The sequence below is a fragment of the Crocodylus siamensis genome, chromosome 5, assembly GCF_052110815.1.
Source record: "Crocodylus siamensis isolate JL-2025a chromosome 5, ASM5211081v1, whole genome shotgun sequence".
Lineage (NCBI taxonomy): Eukaryota > Metazoa > Chordata > Crocodylia > Crocodylidae > Crocodylus > Crocodylus siamensis.
Window position 1 is genome coordinate 72812879 of NC_143399.1, and position 19337 is coordinate 72832215.

A 19337-nucleotide genomic window follows, 5' to 3' on the forward strand; every position below is an offset into this window, starting at 1 on the left:
AGGAAACCGAGATTCTGGCTGCTCAGGCCCCGAGAATCGAAACTCAAGTGGCAGCAGCCGGGAACCGGGGGCGGGGCGGGCAGCCGGGCGTATAAGGCGGCGGCTGATGCGAGCAGTAGCCCATGGTGAAGCAGCGTCTCCGGCGGCCGCACGACAGGTTGTGGGGACGGGTCGGGTTTCCGCCCCGCCGGGGCTCCGGCTGCGGCGGCGGGGGGCAGCCGGGACTCCTGGGGTCGCTCCCCGCCCGCGGGGTGGGATCCGCTAGTTGGAGCGAGGGCAGCCCGGACGCCTGGGCTGTCTCTGTGGCCGCGCCCCTCAGGCTGCGTGGCTCCCCCTGCCTCAGTTTCCTCCTTGTCCGCCCGGCTCTGCAGCAGCCTGCGGGAGCCCCATCACTAGCTGGGCTGCTCTTGCCCCCTCTCTCGTGGGTCTGGCCGGGAGCTCAGGCACAGGTGGGGCTTTCATGGACTTTTGTTCTTTTCCTTGCAGCTTTCTTCATGGCATCAGGACGGCCACAGAGGTGAGGGGCTGGGGTGGTGGGTGAGGTCAGGCGAGGTGGGGGGGTGGGGATGAGGGCGAGGGGCAAAGCTCAGCAGCCATGTGGGGAGGGAGATGATGAAAGGGGGCCGGATGTAGGGTTGTGCACGAGGTGAGAGGGGCTGCGGTTTGGCATTTCAAGTGGCAGGTGAGGGCACCTTCTGTGGGGTGGGAGAGAGGGGGCGCTGGGGTGTGGGGCAGGGGTGAGGAGGGCACTTGGTAACTGGGAGAGCTTCTTGTTTTAATCCCCCCCCCCCACACACACACCCTTCTCCAGGCTTGCAACCTTTCCTAGCACTTGGCAAAGGCACTGTTTCACCTTGCCCAGAGGGGGAGGTCCAGATCCTCTAGTTCCCCTGTTCCTCCCAGCTATCTATGAAGTCAGGGACTTAGTTGTGTCACAACAATTGATGAAAAGGGCTCATTGCAGCTCACCCTGGGCCCTAATAGTCTCGTCTACTGGGACAGACAGGCTAACACAGGCTGCGGGGGCAGTGGATAGTGAAATTAATGTGATTTGGGGCTGGGAGGGAGCAACACACCTGGGCTAGATGGGCCTGTGGATGTAACTGGGAAAACAATGCACAGGGCAACCATCTCTCTTGCTGCCTCCAGGAGGGGCTTCCGGCAGCGGTCTCCACCCTTCCTCAAATACCTGCAGAGCATCCTGCGCAAGTACCCGGATGGGGGTCAGATCCTGAAGGTGAGTTATGGGACCAGGGAGAACCCAGCCCCTCCCTCCCCTCAGCCACTGATCCCATTTGCCTTCCTGAACTGGGCAAAAACCCAGGGGTCCTGGGTTCAGCCCAGCCCCCTCCTTTGCTGACCCTGGGCTAGTACCCAGGGTTCTGGGTCCTCTGGGGTGGTGCTGGGGCAGTTCTGATGGTTCTGTGCTTCTCCAACAGGAGCTGGTGCAAAATGCAGATGATGCGCATGCCAGCAAGGTGGTATTCCTGTATGACGAGCGCAGCTATGGGACTTGCACCTTGGCTACCAAGGGGCTGGAACGAGCCCAGGGTAGGGTGGGGATACAGGCCAGGGGCTTAGGGAGGGGGCAAGGGAGCCAAGGAAGAGGGTTGGAGGGTTGGCAGGGTTCTCTTGCAATGGAGTCCAAGGGGTGGCTTCCTTTCATCTTGTCTGTCGCTTGTGGCCCAGTCTATGGGAGTAAGGCTGGGGGCAGATCTTGTAGGGCCTTTGCTCCTAGCTAGACTGGGAGACTGGTTCAGGGGTGTGGCTTGTCATGCTTGTGGAGGCAGGGGGCAGTTTTCTCATGGCAATGCCGGGGACTAGTTGAGGGAGTGTCTTGTCTGTGCCAGGGAGGGCTCTTAGGGTCTCTGGACTCATGGCCTTGCCTCCCCAGGCCCTGCGCTACTGGCGTACAATGATGGGGTGTTCAGTGAAGAGGACTGGGATGGCATCCAGAGCACGGGTGACAGTCACAAGCTGCGTGACCCCAGCACTGTGGGACGCTTTGGCCTGGGATTCAACTCTGTCTACCACATCACTGGTGAGTCTTGTGTTGCGCTGCGCTGCCGGGGGCAGTGGGGGCTCGGTTTGGGGTGGGATCAGTAGGGGTGGGATGATGTGCACCAGGCAAGAGGGATGGTGACTTCCGGCTGCTGGAGAGGATGGGGAAGGGGAAGGGGGTGCAGAATTCTGGGCACAAGGGTTGGGGGAAGCTTTGGGTATGATCCTGCCACAGTCACATGGGGTGGGGAGGTCTGGGGAGGGTCTTTGGGGGAGAGTGAGCCTCCCTGCTGGTGGCTGGGGTTGTGTGTGTGTGTGTGGGGGGGGGGGGGGCGGAGTTGCTTCAAGGCAAGGATCAGGGAGGATGGAGGGTCAGGGGTTTCTAATGCAGTCTGGACCCCTTTTGGGGTGGGGGTGGCTTAGGAGGCTTCTGGAGTCTGGGTTCCTGCCAGGAAGAGTAAGGGGTCAGGTTTCTAGGCAAGCCTGGGCCCCTAGTAGGGTGACTTCTGAGCTGTCATTACCAAATTGCCTGCCTGGCACATCCCTACTTACTGGCTCTTTTCCCCTCAGACCTGCCAGCTGTCTTGAGTGGCTCCTTGCTGGGCATGCTAGACCCGCAGCAGGCAGTACTGGAGGATGGCGGTATGCTATTGGAGCTGGAGGATGCTGCGGAGCTGGCTGACCAGTTCCAGCCCTTCTGGAAGGCATTGGAGGTGCTAGGGCATGGTGAGGAGGCTGCCCCACCAGCTAGGCACTTCCCTGGTACCCTCTTTCGCTTCCCACTGCGCTGTGGGACCTCAGCCATCTCGGACAACCTATATAGCTCAGAGCGTATACGTCAGCTCTTCCAGGCCTTCCTTGCTGATGCCCCCATCTGTCTCCTCTTCCTTCGCCATGTGCAATGTGTGGCCCTCAAGATCGTGGCCAATGATGGGACTGTCGTGGAACTGTTGGAGGCTGTCGCTGCCCCACACCCTCTCAATGGCCCCTCAAATAACCAGGATGCCGCAGCTGCTGCTAAGCTGGTCTCTGTGGCCTGCCGCATGGCCGTGTCTCTGCATGGCACTGCCATTGGGAAGGAGCCCGGGCAAGACTGGCTGGTGGTCTCAGTGGCCACAAAGGCAGGTGCCTTCCCAGAGCTGGAGGAGCTGGCAGGCCAGTTGGGCAGTGTGGCAGAGATGGCGCTGGCCTATCCACTACGTGATGCCTGCATTGGACGCCTCTGCTGTTTTCTGCCCTTGCCGGCTACAGAGGAGAATGTCACATGGTTGCCACTTCATGTTAATGCCCCCTTCCACCTGACAGATGATCGGCGCCATGTTAAGTGGGCTGAGGAGGACCAGGAGCGGGATGGCTCAGCCCGTTGGAACCAGATGCTGGCTGAGGAGATGCTGCCCCTGGCTTATCGCCACGCTGTGGCATCTGTGTCCCATTTCTCTGTCGACCCTTACGGTATCTGGCCGGACCCCAAGCTGAGCCAGCACCAGCAGCGCTATCGGAGCCTGGTGGCTCGGATATGCCGAGAACTGACTGCCATGGAAGTGCTGGTGTCAGCTGACAGCACCAGCTTGCGCAGGCTCCGAGCAGCTGATGCCATCTTCCTCCCAGAGCAGGAGGCTACAGGGCCTTTAGGGGAGGCTCTGGAGAGGGTCCTGTTGCAGGCACATGAGCCGTTGGCCAGGATCCCATCCCACGTGCGCCGGGCACTGGTGGTCGGTGCTGAGGACCGTTCAGTCATGAGGGAGGCCACACGGGCCCATGTGCGGGGGGTCTTGAAGCATGTTGGCACCCTCCTGTCCCCTGCTGACAAGCGGCTCTTGTTGGAGTATGTGGCAGGCGATAAGCACTACCAGGAGCTGGAGGGGCTGCCGTTGCTGCCACATGCTGATGGTGGATTCGTCCAGTTTGGTGATGATGTCAATTTGGTATATGCTGACAGCCAGGCCTTCCCCAGGTAAGTGTCTGTCTCTTGATGTCCCCAGCTATAACCCAGGCTGGGAGAGAAGGCCCTGGTTATGGCTAGGGTTACCTATAGAGCCCTGGCCCCAGGTATACAGGTAGAAACACTTAGTGGTTTTGCTGTTGGCAGTGTGACTGAGCCCCACAAGCTTTGTTTACAACTGGGCTACACATTCACCCATGGAACGAGGGAGGGGGAGGTTCAGGTGCCAATGACCATAGGAGCCTGCAGCCTCTGGACTGGAGGTCATAAGCCCTCTCTCACCCTGGCTCCCTAAGCCAGCCTCACCATGTTCCTCTGCCTTGCTGTGTTCCAGGACTCTTCTGCCTGGACTGGCTCAGAGTTTTCTGCCCCAGGACCTGACAGCCACCCTGATGCAGCACTTACATTGGATCGCAAAGAAAAGTAAGAGAGCCCTGCTGGGACTATCCCCACTATTCTCTGCCTATCTGGATGAGGCAGACTGTTTGTTTGTCTTTTTTATGACAGTTCTTGTACTGTTACACAGTCCCCTGTAACACATCCCACCCTAGCAAGTGCTGTTTCTCAGTGCTGGGTGAGGGGCCCCTGGACAACTAGTCCCTGATGCACCTACCTCAGCATGAGGTGCCTGTGTAACTAGCCCCTAATGCTGTTTCCACATCCCCTTCACCATGAGCCTATATGCAAACTGACTACATTCTCCTGGCCTTGGGGTGAGAGCATAGTCTGAGGTTGGCTCTGTTTTTGATGTAGGGTGTCTTTCCTTTCTTCCCCTTCACAGAGCTCTTCAGAAATCTTGTCCTTCTGGACCCGCAACTTGTTGTGCAGAGCTTGAAGGAATCCCTCCCTGCAAACTGGTACAGCAAAGATGGTTCCTCCTGTGTTACCTGGCACCCAGATCGTTCCCCCAGGCAGCCTCCCCGGCAGTGGCTCAGAGCCTTCTGGGGCTTCTTGGAGCACCATGTTCCCTCCCTGACACAACTGGAGGGGCACCCGCTCATCCCTCTGAGCCCTGTGGGCCAGGGCGACTGCATCCGGCTAGCATGGCTGACTCCAAAAAGTACTCTTTTGTTCCAGAGCCGTGATGAACACAGCCTGCCGGTGGAGGTGGTCACGGTGCTGGGCAGGCTGGGCTGCACAGTGATTCCCAGCTGGGATTCGGCATTCTGTCACCGCCAGTTGACGACCTACATCTTGGTGCCCACACCGGGCAATGTTCTCAGAGCCTTTGCCAACCTGGGTGTGGACAGTGTGGCAGACAGCATGGCCTTCCTTTCCTCAGACCAGGTCTGTGCTCTCCGCCTCTTCCTCTCGCAGGCGCCAGCTTCTTCCCTCTCTCACCAGGAGGCTGAGGTTCTGGGCAGCCTGCCCATCTTCAAGAAGATGCGCTCCCTCCAGTCCCTGCACCCTGCTGACCTGGTGCCAGGCAGGAACTACCCGGCTTTAGAGCGGAACACAGTGCCAGTGGTGCCTAAGGACCTGGTGTTGCCAAAGCCGGTGCTGTATTGTCAGGATGAGGCAGACCGCCGACTGTTGCTGCAGACTCGGGATGGCCTGCTGGGGGCAGCAGAGCTGGCACTGCAGGCAGTGCAGGCTATTGAGGCTGGCGCATATGCCAGGCGAGCAAATGATGCCAGGCAGCTGCTGTTGTGGGTGCTACGGAACGGAGACTTGCTCTGGAGGCAGAGTTCCAAGCTGCGGGTGCTGTGCCAGAATTTGGCATTCCTGGACTGCAGTGGGAGCTTGGCAAGGGCCAGTGACCTCTTTGACCCCACCAATCAAACCTTCTTGGACCTGCTAGCTCCTGAGCGGTTCCCACCTGCTGCCTTCCGAGAGCGGGCTGTGCTCAGTTCCCTCTGCGCACTGGGGTTGAGGGTGGATGAAGCAGGCATCAACCCCAGTGACATGCTGGAGGCTGCCCAGGCTGTGAGCACCCTTCAGAGGGCTGGGGAGTTGGAAAGTGCCAGGAAGAAATCTCAGGCACTGATCCAGCTGTGCAACCAGGCCCCAGTGCTGGCTCGCTTCAGTCAGAAGGAGTTGCAGCAGTTGCAGAACCTGGCCTGGGTCCTTGCTACTGACCCAACACAGCCCCAAGTGACCACTGTGTTCTTTCCCCCCAAGATGCTGCGATCAGCTAAGTATGTTCACTTGGTGGGGCTGGCAATGGCATTGACGGGTGCCTTTGGGCTGCAGGCAGAGGAGAGGCTGGGTCTGAGCCGACTGCCCCCATCAGAGAAAGTAAAGGAGAACCTGTTGTGCATGGTACGGGCCTTCCAGCCCAGGGATGCCCAGACAGTGGTGTCCAAGCTGTATGGCATCTATCAGCACATGCAGGAGCACTTGGATGACTTCCGGGTGGCACCAGTGGGTGCCACGGTGTGGAATGGTGTGGGCTTCTCCCTCCCAGAGGATGTGGTGTTGTCTTTCCCTGAAGGTCTGGACCTGAGCCACTTGATCCGGAAGGTCCCCCAGGACTTCTTGCCCTACTGCAGGCTCTTCCTGGCTTGGGGGGTCCAAGAGGCAGTAGCTGAGACGGATGTGAGCCAGGCCCTGTGCCAGATGGCAGAGGAGATTGATGCCCGCCTAAAGGGTAGTGGCACGGGTGCTGAGCTGAGGCTGGTGATTGCCATCCTGGACTGGCTGAAAAGCAGAGGATATCATGGCAATGGGGAACTGATGGTCCCAGTGCAGGGCCCACAAGGGGATGGCTTCAGTCTGCGTCCGGCTTCCTCAGCCTTGTACTGTGACATTGACTGGGCCAGTCTAGGCAACCTGGGAGGGGAGGAGGCTGACCTGGCTATAGTGCATGAAGCAGTGCCCCCCACCACTGCCACTTTCCTGGGCGTGGAGCTGCTGAGCACACGGGTGCTGCAGCCGGAGCTGTTTGAGGCATGGGGCCCCTCAGAACCCATCACCCTGCGCATCCGCAACATCTTGCGGGAGTACAGCGAGGAGGCTGACCTCTTCAAGGAATTGCTCCAGAATGCTGAGGATGCTGGGGCCCGAGCCTGCCACTTCCTGCTAGATCTGCGGCAACCCAGAAATGGGGGCAGCTCTGTCAGGCTACTGGACCCTGGCATGGCTGCCTGCCATGGTCCTGCTCTCTGGGCCTACAACAATGCCCTCTTCACCAAGGAGGACCTGGTCAACATCACCCGGGTGGGCAGTGCCTCCAAGGAGCGGCAGGAGGGCAAGATTGGCAAGTTTGGCCTTGGCTTCAACACCGTGTACCATGTGACTGATGTGCCATCAATCCTTAGTGGCTCCATTCTCCTGATCTTTGACCCAAATGTCACCCACCTGCGCAAACATATCCCCAACCCAGCCTGCCCTGGCATCCGCCTGGACCTGCACCAGCGCCCCGTGGTGCTCAGCACCTTTGCTGAGCAATTCCAGCCCTACTGGGGGGTGTTCGGGTGCCAGGTGCAGGAGCCCTTTGACTTCCCAGGGACACTGTTCCGCCTGCCTTTCCGCACTGAGGAAGAGGCCCGGGAGTCGAGGATATGCCAGGAGGCTTTCCACATGGATCAGGTTGAGCAGCTCCAGCGCAGTTTCCAAGACTCATGCCACCTCCTCCTACTCTTCCTGAGGCGGGTGCAGGAGGTGTCACTGGGGCGTCTTCCTAATGGGGCCCCTTCACCAGAAGCTGCTCAGCCCTTGGCCTTACTACAGAAGGAGGAGATCCAGAATTTTTGTGCCAAAGAGGCTTCTGGCAGCTGCATGAAGGGCCCTGCCAGCATAGAGAAGCTGATGGTGCAATGGGAGTTGGACTGCACTGAGAGCCACTATCTGGTGCACACCTGTGTAGGCACAGGCGAATCCTTAGCAATGTTCCAGCAGGGTGCAAGTGACAGCATTCAGCCTTCACCCCCCGCTGCTGGTGTGGCCCTGCCCCTTACCCCCTGTTCAACAGGGAAGTGGGCTCCAGACCTGACCAGCTTTGAAGGGCGTGTCTTCTGTTTTCTGCCCCTGCCCATTGTCTCTGGGCTCCCCCTGCACATCCATGGGACTTTTGCTGTCCAATCCAACCGCAAAGGTCTCTGGGACACTACAGCCAAGGGGAAATGGAATCATGTGCTGCTGTGTGATGCAGTGCTGGCTGCTTGGCTCCATGCCCTGGCTTTCCTTCGAGAGATGGACCAGGAGGGTGTGCTGAAGGGCTATGAGTATTATACCTTTTGGCCTGACACCAGCAAAACCAGGTACCCATTCACTGAGACTGCCACCACCTTCTACCGCACCATGGCTGCTGGTATTTCTAAGGAGGACCTGGTGCTGTTCTCCAATGGTCAGCAATGGTGCTCATTGAAATCTGCCTGTTTCCTGGATACTGCCATTGTCTGCCATAAGCAGGTGGGACAGATGGCTGCCAGAGTCTTTGCCAAGTTTCTGCCCAAACCATTCCTGGCTGTGCCTCTGCCGGACTGGGTGAGGGCTGGGTTCCAAGCAAGTGGCCACAAGGATGTTATATTGGCCAATACATATGACTGGAGGAGGTTCTACCAGGAGATTGTCTTTGCCAACCTGGCTAAGCTGGAAACCCTTGAGCGCAATGACCTGGTTCTCCATGCCTTGGACATGAGTGACCCTGCTTTGGATCAACTCCTGGTATCCATACCATGCATCCCCACCAGCCCCCAGGGACAGCTGGAGCTGATAGGAAAGCTGGTGCACCCAGCAGGCAGGGCTGCCCCACTCTATGATCCAGAAGATGGGTGCTTCCCTATGGGACCAAGCTTCCTGATGCAGGAGAGGCTGTCTCGCCTAGAGCACCTGGGTATGGCCAGGGATGCTGTGCCCATGGAGGAGCTGATAGGGCGGGCACATACAGTGCAGGCCCTCTGGCAGCATGATTGCCAGCTGGCTTGCCAGCGTTCCTGCCTCATCCTGGAACTCCTGCAGAGCCTCCTGAAGGAGACCTCGAACAACACTACCCAGGTGATCTTCCGCACCATCCCCTTTCTGCCAGCCACTCTGCCCAGTGCCCACCGTGACCTTTGCCCACCTGCTTCCCTGTTCCTTCATAAGTACCGGAGCTTGGTGGGTCTAATCCAGCCTATCCTGGCTAAGGAGGACCTGGGGAAAGACCTGAAGCTCTCCCTAGATGTTCAGTCCTTCCTGGGGCTGAGCCGTAAGCCAACATCTGGCATGGTGCTGCAGCAGCTGAGGGAGTTGTGCCAGGGCTCCAATGCCATGCCCAGGTTAGAGGTACAGAAGATAGCACAGCAATGCTATACCTACCTGGACAAACTGGTGGGGAAACAGCCCAGAGTCGCGCAAGAAGTGGCTCAGGTGGGCCGTGCATTCCCCTTCATTTTGGTGGGGGAACAGTTTGTTCCAGCTAAGGTAGTGGCCCACATGCTGTCTTTTGATGCTTCCCCATACCTGCACAAGCTGCCCCAGGAGTACAAGGAGTTCAAGGCACTCTGGGAGTGCATTGGGCTGCAGGAGAACTTCTCTCTGGAGGACTACATCCTGGTGCTGCAGGAACTGGCCAAGAAGAAAAGTGGGGAGCCCCTGTCAGAGGAGGAGAAGAAGCTGGTGTTGCGGGTGGTGAACTCGGGGCTGATGGAGACCATGCCAGAAGTACAGGCAGTTGGCACCTACCAAGCCCAGGGCATCTTCTTTCCAGACCAGAGCGGAGTTTTGCGTCCCCTCAGCAAGCTGCACTTTGATGACACACCCTGGCTGCCCCGTGAAAAGGGGACTCTGCTGTGCCATGCTTTGATTGCCCGGGATGTGGCAATACGTTGTGGCATCCCCACCACCAGGCACCGGGCGCTAGAGAGGAGAAAGATGCAGGGGCTGGAGCTCACTCCATGGGTGTCAGCGTTTGGGGCCCGGGAGGACTTGAAAACGCGTCTGCAGAACATCCTGCAGGATTACTCCTCTACCCATGATGTGCTGAAGGAGCTGCTGCAGAATGCTGATGATGCTGGCGCCAGTCAGATCCATTTTGTGTGGGACCGGCGTCACCACCCCACTGAATGCATCTTTTCTAAGGACTGGGCCCAGCTCCAGGGCCCTGCCTTGTGTGTCTACAATGACAAGCTGCTTCAGCAAGAGGACATTGAGGGCATCCAGCGCCTAGGTTGCGGGGGCAAGGGAGGGCGCCAGGACATGACTGGCAAGTATGGACTTGGTTTCAACACTGTCTACCATCTGACTGACTGCCCTGCCTTCCTGACGGGCGACAGTGCCCTTGGTGTCTTTGACCCTAACCTCTTCTATATGCCAGTAGCCACTGAGCAGCTTCCTGGTGCCATCTTTAGCATCAACAGTGAGTTCAAGAAGACCTTCCCACACGTTTATGACACATTCCTGCCCCGTCTTTTTGACCTGAGCCAGGGTGTGCTCTTCCGGCTGCCCCTGCGTACAGCAGAGGGGGCTGTCCGCTCACATGTTTGCCAGCAGGCTGTGCGTGAACAGGACATCCAGGATATGCTGGAGGAACTCAAGAAAGAGGCAGACAGTTTGGTCCTCTTCCTTAACCACCTGCGCACAGTGGTCTTCTCGGAGATCCCTGAGGATGGGGAGCTTCCACGGGAGTTGCTGCGGGTGGAGACAGAGATGAGGGAAGAGTATGTGGCCCAGAGGCAGGACTTTCAGAAGCAGCTGAGCCAGATGGCCACCCAGTGCTGCCAGCATGGAGAGGGGGCCAAGCCACTGATGGTTGCCTACAATATGAAGGTCAGGAACAATGGTTCCATGCCCTGCACCCACTGGGTGGTGGTCAGGCAGGTTGGGGTGCAGGATGCAGCTAAGGAGTCTCCAGATATAGCACGCCTGCCCCATGGTGCTGTGGCAGCTTGCCTGGGTGTGAACCTGCAAGGCAGGGCCTTCTGCACTTTACCACTGCCAGTGAAAACCGGCCTTCCTGTCCACGTCAATGGGAACTTTGCTGTGGATTCAGCTCGTCGTGACCTGTACAAAGCCAATAACAGGAGCCCTGAAGAGGCCTGGAATGACTTCTTGCTACGGTGTGTCCTAACTCCTCTCTACTGTGAGCTCCTGGAGCAGCTGCGGCAGACACTGGGGCAGGAGCCACTATGTTTCCGCACACTCTCAGACTGCTCAAGGAAGCTGCAGAGCAGTTATCTGGCATACTTCCCTGCTGTGACAGAATTCGTTCCCCCATGCTGGCAGCCACTTGTCCGACAGGTCTACCGCCACATAGAGGAGAAGTGCCTGCCTCTCGTGCCAGTGTACCAAATGGAGACTGCCTCCCTACTCAAAATGGACCAGATCTGCATCAGGTGGACCACGCTTGGCCAGGGAGACTTAACCCAAAAGCCCTACTTCTTGCTGGAGGAGAAAGACCAGAATACGAACTGCATTCTCCAGAGCCTTGGCATGCATCTGGTCCCAGCGTTCCGGGGTCTCCGGCAGATCTATAACGAGTTTGCCAGAACAGGTGTGAAGGTCCTGGCCTTGGAACCCTCTTCCTTGTGCCATTTCCTCAAGGCTCTACCCCTGAGTTTGCCCTGCCCACTTTCGGAGACTGTGCTGAAAGACAAGTTCCGCTGCTCTGTCCTGCTGGATTTCTGCATGGGATGGGTGGGATTGAAGGTCCCAGATAAGGACCTGGAGGGGCTGCCCCTCTTGGTGACCCGGGATGGCATGCTACGGCAGTTCTGTACCCAGAAACCCGTGTTCTACAGCGACGCGTACCGCCTCTTCCCCCAGCAGCACCACCGCTTCTTTGACTGTTTCACGACCTTCAAAATCAGATGCCTCAAGAATCAGGGCTTTCTTCAGGACTTCACCCTCCGGGAGGCTGCCCAGTTTGTTCAGGAGGTGGTGGGCCACCCAAGTTGGGAGGGCCAATTACAAGAAAACCAGAGGTGGTTGCAAGAAGTCTGGAGCCTCTTTGACACCCTAGTCTGTCAGGAGAACAGGGAGAAGAAAGAAGCTGTGAGAGGAGAAGCTTTTGAAGACTTGATTTCCCTTCTTAAGGACTTGGCTGTCCTCCCTGTCTGCCACACCCAGTCCGGGACAAAGCACTTGGTACCCTTGTCAGACCTCCCCTCCATCCTCTACCCAAGTAGGGATGAAATGTGTAAACTCCTGAGCAAGCTGGGCTTTGCCAACGTGGATATCCACCTGCTGCCTTCTACGATTACATTGTTCTGCATCCAACCCCGTGCACTGCAGCCTGATAACCTGCCTACATTACTGGGGCACCTGGCCACCAGGACAGACCTTCACTGGGACCAGCTGAACTCCTATGAGACCAACAGGCTGCTGCAATTCTTCCTCAGGGACATTGAGAAGATGGTGTGTAACCAGGCCCTGTTGGACAAGTTCCGTTCCCTGCCCCTGTTCCAGACCCATCAGGGGAACCGAGTAGCTCTGACTCCATACTCTAATGTCTATGTCCTACATACCAAAATCGCCAAGTCATCTGATACCTTCAAGGAGCTCTACCAGCTGGATGCGCAGACCATCTGCTTGCAGAACAATGACCTAAATCAGCAGCTCTCCCAGGGCTTGAAGCTCCCAGTGTTAAATGACCTGCAGTATTTCATTCAGCATCTCCTTCCCTGCCTGTCCTCTTTCTCTGAAAGACAGTTGCAGGACACCCTGAAGATGCTGTTTGAGATCCAGGAGGTAGATGGGAAGGAGTACAAGGTCATGAAAAAGATGATTTTCCCAGCCTTCCAGCCTATAAGATTCATCCAGGACAGGGATGGGGTCCTGCGCCAAGCATCCTACTTCTACGACCAAGATTCAGAGCTGTTTGAGGACCTGGGGCTGGAGGCCAAGTTCGTGCCCGAGGTGTTCTTTAAGGTGATGGAGGTTAGCAAGTTAAAGGTGCGTACCTTTCTGCTGGCTGTGGGCATGAAGAGGGAGCTCTTGGAGGAGGACTTTGTGGAGCTGGCCAGGCAGATCGAGCAGAAGGCAGTGCTGGATGGTGCCATGGCTGGGAGCCTGCCTGCTCAACGCAAGGCCCTTTTGTGCCACCTGCTGTCCTGGAAGAGTGATTCTTTGCAGGACAGCTTCCTTCAGCAGGTCTCCACCATCCGCTTCTTGGTCCCACAAGAGGTGCCAGCCCAACTGAGCAGCTTCCACCCGCCCTTTGCCCCACCTACGCAGCCAGTGGCCCTGAAGGGTGCAGTGCTGTGCAGCAATGGTATCTCAAGCAAAGATACCATCATCCTGGCCTGGACTGCTGTCGTGATTCTGCCGTGCTCACCTGTGGAGGAGGAAAGCAAGGCCGTGTTGGAGCGGCTTGGGGTACTGGTCAAGCTACCAACCATGCTGGTTGCAACCAACCTGGCAAACGTCTGCCGCGCACAGTGCAAAACTGAAGAGGATAAGAAGATGCGGACAGAAGCCCTCACACGCATGTATGCCTTCCTACAGGATAACCTGGACAGCTTTGATGCTACCTGCTTGGCAGGAGTCCCTTCAATCCTGGTGAAAGGGGAAGCAGTGGCAGAGCCCAGCCAGGTGGTAATCTCCCTACAGGATGAGCAAGAGCTCCGCCCTTACCTCTTCACAACATCTCCACAGTTGGGCTTCTACACCAAGCTTTTGCAGAAGCTGGGGGTGGAGCTGGAGCCCTCCCTTCACCACTATATCAGGACCCTCAGTCAGATCTACAGAGAGACTAAGGACAAGGAAAGCCTGCAGCCCAACCTCACCAAGACGGTGCTGAGGGCAACTCAGCACCTATTCCAGCTGCTCCATATCTTGCAGAAGCAGGCAGATTTCTCTGGGGTGGAGGAGCTAAACTTGCCCTGCACTGATGGGAAACTGTACCCTTCTAATACCTTGGTCTACAACAACTGCACCTCCTGCCACTTCAGGAAAGTCCTGGAGCAGACCTTCCACTTCCTGGTGGACCTCTCCAAATGCCACCTGCCTGTCCAGGCGTACCAGCACGGGAAGCTGGTACAACTACTGCCCCTGGCCTTGAGACCCAAGATGCTGTCAGAGATCACAGAGCAGCGCCTGGAGAGGAATTTGCTGAGGCTGTGTCACTACGGTGACCGTTGTGAGCATCAGAGGCACTTCCAAAGGCTCTTGGTCTCCCAGCATTTCCAGGAGGGCTTGATGTCCTTGTGGAGGTGGCAGAGCGAGGAGGAGGTGGGAAAGGAAGCCAGGCAGGATTGGCTTGGGGCCTTCTCAGGAGAGCAGCTGGAGGTGGTGTGCTGCAAGGAGATCTGGACGGTGCTAGTGCACCAGGGAAAGCTGGTGAAGGGCAGCCAGCATGGACGGGTGATCTATGTGTCCCAAGATGCTGAAAGGCGGTGCCGCATCCATCTGCAGCACTGGGAGAAGGCGACAGTCCGCCAGCTGGTGGAGGTTACAAACACTTTGGCCACAGAGGTGAACAGCATGCTTGGAGAAGTGCTGCTCCCTAATTCCATGAACATCCTCAGAGAGATGCTGGCTTGCAAGAACCCAAGTGAAGTTGCTGAAGTGTTGGAGGACAAAGGGGTCCCCCTGCAGCCCATCCCCTACCCTAATGCCTATGCCCTGCCTCCACCAGGTGAGGAGATCCCTGGAGAATGGCATGATTGTCTGGACATGAGCATCCTTAACACTTTCTCCCAGCATGACTATGTGGGCTATCTGGACCCAGCAGCACCAGGGGAGCGTTACCTGTATGCTGTGGTGCTGGAGCTCCTGGAAGGTGGGCAGGTGCCCACCTACCGCATTGACCTGGGAGCTGGGCGCCATGAGAAGGTCACTGCCAATGACCTGTACCAGTTTAAGAGGAGTCAGCCAAAGCCCTGGTGCCCTAGTACAGCAGTGGTACCAGTGCTAGACCCAGAGGGACTGAGCAAGGAGCGGGAGAAGTGGTACCAGAAGTCCCTGGCAGAAATAAAGAAAGAGGTGGATGCCTGTCTGGTGACTCTCTGGGCACTGTCTGACACAGAACGGCGCAAGGCCATCAGGCGTCTCTACTTACGCTACCACCCTGACAAGAATGTGGAGTGGGAGGAGCTGGCCAATGAGGTGTGCAAGTACCTGCGGGATCAGATCCAGCGACTGGAAGAGAATGGGAACCTGCAACCTGCCAGTAGTACCAGTCCTAGTCCACATTGTTCCAGGGGCTCTCGTGCCTTCTGGGGCACATGGGACAAGCAGGCTCACGGACACAGGCAGAGCCGCCAGCAGTTCACAGAGCAGGCAGGTGGCAGCTTCCACTATGATTTCTGGTCACACCAGAAGACCAAGGTGGCCAGGAGCACCCAGGCTGGGGAGGCTGTGCGCTGGTTCCGGCAGGCAGAGAGTGACTTACGAGCAGCCTGCCATGATGTGGGACAGCATGCCACTGAGTGGGTCTTCTACAAAGTCCACCGTGCCGTGGAGAAAGCTCTGGCTGCCGCCATGTTCAGCCATGGAGAGCCCTTTGAGCCAGGGCACATGCTGGACGTGTTGGCACAGAAAGTGGCGGCCTTTGCCCCTCAGCTGGAAGGTGTCCTGGGGCAGGTGGAAAAGCTGGTAGACTATGGCGTGGACAACAACACCACACAGTATCCCAGCTACCACCACCCACCCACCATTCCCAATGAGGCCTTCCCGGCTGCCAAGGAGCAAGAGGTGCTCAGGCTGACACAGAGCCTGCTGGATGTGGTACACGTCTATATGTCCCGGCCATGAGACTGCCCCCAGGTGCCAAAGCCAGAGACTGTACCAAAGGGACTAAAGAGTTTCTTCTGGCTGCAACTTTTTAGGGCTGAATAGGTCTTCCCAGATTGGGGTAGGGGGAGGGAGACAGAAGGCTACATGCTGCAGCCCTGCTCCTCACTTCATTCTTAGTTGTCTGTGTGGTTTTTGTTTGTTTTTGTTTTTTATGGGAAATAAATTTGCTGTTTTTGCTGTCATGGTGCCATGTTCATTTATGTCCCTCTGCACTGGTCAGACTCCTCACTTCTTACCGTGGTGTATGCATATGCATCAAGAGGGTCTAGGCTCAGAACATCTTCCGTCCCTGGATTTAGCTGTTGGGCACTACTCAGCCATGCTATTGCCCTTCCATAGCTAAGCTATGTTATCTCCATGCCCCAAGCCAGGGCCTTTCCCCAAAAATCTGAAGCTACATCATACCAGGGGAGCAACTACGTAGCCTGTAGCCTGACACTCCTTCCCCGCCCCCCCACCCCCGCCATCCAGAGTTGACATTACACACAGCTTGTTACCTATGGGGTAAGAGATGATACCCTTTTACCTTGGCAGGGCAGAACAACCCTCACCTCCCTATCCATACCAACTTGTGACATAGAGGGGAGGAAGACTGGTTCAGAGGTGTTTCCATTGTGTCCCCTGCTTCTGGGAGACCTGACAATAGGAGGGTGGCCTACTCGTGCTTGTGATAAGTTGCAAGGGGCCTATAATGACTGACTCTTGGATAGAGGCCATCCCTTCAGTCCAGTTAAGACTTCCCTGTGCTCATGACAGGTACTGTGGGAAGTGTCTTAGTTCCTGCCACTCCCTTGCAAAGTGCACAAAAGATCCCATTAAGGGTCTCTAATGGTGCTGGCACAGACTGGCTCAGGTGTGGGAATGGCATATCTCTGCTGGGTCTGATTGGGGCCCCTGCATGGGAACCAATGTGCTGCATTTCAGCCTGATTCACCTCTTGGGACAGGAGCACACTGGAAAGAGATTGGTGGGCAAGCGGGGGTCCCAAGGTGGGGAGCTGTGTAGGAAAGCTTGGCTTTCCCTCTCTACTCATGGGCTGCCCATGCCTTGTCCAGGACCAATGCTAGATACTCATGCAAGTAAGGCCTGGCCTAGGTGCTAGGCACCAGTCCTAGGGCACAGGGAGTTAGCCACAGTGGGATTCTCCAGCAGAGCTGATGGACCTAGAACCTATTCCACTGTGCAGAGGCACCTGGCTGGTCCCCAAACGTGCATGCTCCAGCATGCCCCCAGCACTTTTCAGACCCCAGGTAAAGGATCCAGAGCACTCCTCACTGCACTACCTACAGCGTGAGCAGAGTGGGAGACAGTGCCAATGGCAGAAATGTCTCTCAGGTGCCTGATGCTGAACACAACCCAAACATTACACAGTCCTATTTCCACTTCACCTGCACTGAACTTAACCATGCAATATGTGACTGCACGCCCCCCCCCTTCTAGCAACAATCCAGTGCACAGTCCCATGGCAGGATGGAATTCAAGGTGGAGCTATGTTCTTGGATGTCCCTTCCTATTGCTCTTGTCCTTGTTTCTGTAGTTTCCATGTTTCTTCTCCCTGCTGGTTTCCACCTCCAGACTATGTGGGGGAAGGTTTAATTCTTCATGCTACATCTATGGCCTGGGGGTCTCCAACTTTACTCTTTTACTTCTGTGGCTGTAGGTTGTACCCCAGATTTCTTCTGTAGCTCTTCATTTGTCATTCTTTTAGGTCAAAATGCTCTGAATTTTCTTCTTGGGCAGTTCTTACGAAATGTTTCTGATATATACACAAATCTTTGGGTACTTGGGCTTGGAGAGGAACATGATTTTCCTACTGCTGCAATGTTCTTGCACTTAGTTTTTTAGGTTTGTCAGATTTGTCCTCCAAATGTTTCCAAGTGATGGAAACGCTTTAATGCATGTGATTGACTGACATCTGTATGTCTCTCATTGTCTTCACTTGCCGTTAATGTACTGCCTGAACATATATGTTCTTTGACATTCATGATCTCTTTTTCACTGTTGGTAATGATTCAGTCTTTGTTCTCAGTATTTAAACACATTGACTTGGTCTTCTTTATGTTGATTCCGAGTCCAATCTTTCTGGAAGCTTCTGTGAACACCAATGGTGGTGTTTTGCATACCTCCCTTGCTGCTAGGCTGCAGGAGGATATTGGCACCATCTAAATCAGTGAAATGCCTCTCGTTTCCTGCTTTGTAACTTCTCTCACCAGCCAGAATGAACCAAAGGGGTAAGAGGATACATTTTATCTGTATTTCTAAATATTTACTCCTACTTTTCTAACACAGAACTGACTGAAATTCCCGTATTTGGTACTTGTATGTCAGTTGATCTTCAAGCCTATATGATAATCAAAATATACTCTTCAAAATCTTATCTTTAAGATAAAAATTAAGATAAAATACAATGAACTATATTCTGTTCTGTTCATTTACACAGCTCTTAATCCAGATTTGTGGTTGAAATTGTTTAAATTATACTCAAGATTTACAGGAGCACACTGCACAAAATCACCTGGAGGGAGATTGGGAAAGTGGGGGGATGGAGACAGAAGGCTACATGCTGCTGCCCTGCTCCTTAGTTCTTTGTTTTACCTGTTCTAATTTTATCTGTATTTCTAAAACTAACAGTGAATTTGCTCTCTTGATTTGTATTCAAAATTGTCGTGCAGAGTTTCAGCAACATCCATCATTTTTGTGGAATTCCATAACACTGTGAGATGTTCCATAGTGACTTGGTGAAGTTTTATTACACACCTACCTCCAATCCACGGAGTAAATACTGAACTGCTACCTTCAGCACTTCATTCTAAGATCTAAAGAAAAAGACCTGATCAGTCCATGATTTTCTCTTGCTAAATCTTGCCGCCTCTTGTCACAATGGACTTGGACTTCACTTGACATACTGCTGCTAAGAGCTTTGCCTGCAATTGGCAAAAGGGTTACTCCTCTCCAGTCTTGCAAGTACCTGACTTCCCTTCCCTAATTGTGATGCTGCACCTCCAGACCATTGGCATATCTTAGGAAGTTGAGAAGTTTCCATTTCACCTGTCTACTGGACATTTCTGGGCAGACCCCGTCCGCCTCATGTGGCTTCCCATTTTTCAGAAATTCAACTTTTCCATAGTACCTCTTTTATAATTTCAGCTGCTGAGCCTTGCAGATTTTGATAACTTTCTTGGATGTTTAACACATCTCATCTGTTGAAAATGATTTTGAAGTGACACTTCTGTCTTATGCTTCCTTTTTGTAACTGATTTACCTGCCTCAACTTTTCAATGGGAAGTATAACTGTTTACAGATGTTCAATCCCCCCTAAGTCTTCCAGTGACTTAACCTGTGAGTTTGGCAGCTGCAGTAACAAGCTTTTCAAAATATTGTCTTTCATTGCTTCCGGTATAGGTCTTTTTTTTCCTTTCTTGGGTAAGCTTCTGTCAATATACTTTTCTGCTGGTCTCATGTGGATTTCAGCTGCTGAGCCTTGCAGATTTTGATAACTTTCTTGGATGTTTAACACATCTCATCTGTTGAAAATGATTTTGAAGTGACACTTCTGTCTTATGCTTCCTTTTTGTAACTGATTTACCTGCCTCAACTTTCAATGGGAAGTATAACTGTTTACATATGTTCAATCCCCCCTAAGTCTTCCAGTGACTTAACCTGTGAGTTTGGCAGCTGCAGTAACAAACTTTTCAAAATATTGTCTTTCATTGCTTCCGGTATAGGTCTTTACTTT

At 55.0% G+C, this 19337-nt stretch overlaps 1 protein-coding gene across 1 annotated transcript; it reads left to right on the forward strand.

Annotated features, from left to right (window-relative positions):
• On the forward strand, positions 1-15770 carry LOC149864256 (sacsin-like). Its single transcript, XM_090049009.1, has 7 exons — positions 1-517; positions 1150-1237; positions 1440-1551; positions 1895-2041; positions 2572-3955; positions 4278-4366; positions 4725-15770. The coding sequence occupies exons 1-7, from the start codon at positions 123-125 to the stop codon at positions 15557-15559; spliced, it is 13050 nt and encodes a 4349-aa protein (XP_089905135.1). The 5' UTR covers positions 1-122; the 3' UTR covers positions 15560-15770.
• The last annotated feature ends 3567 nt before the right edge of the window (positions 15771-19337 follow it).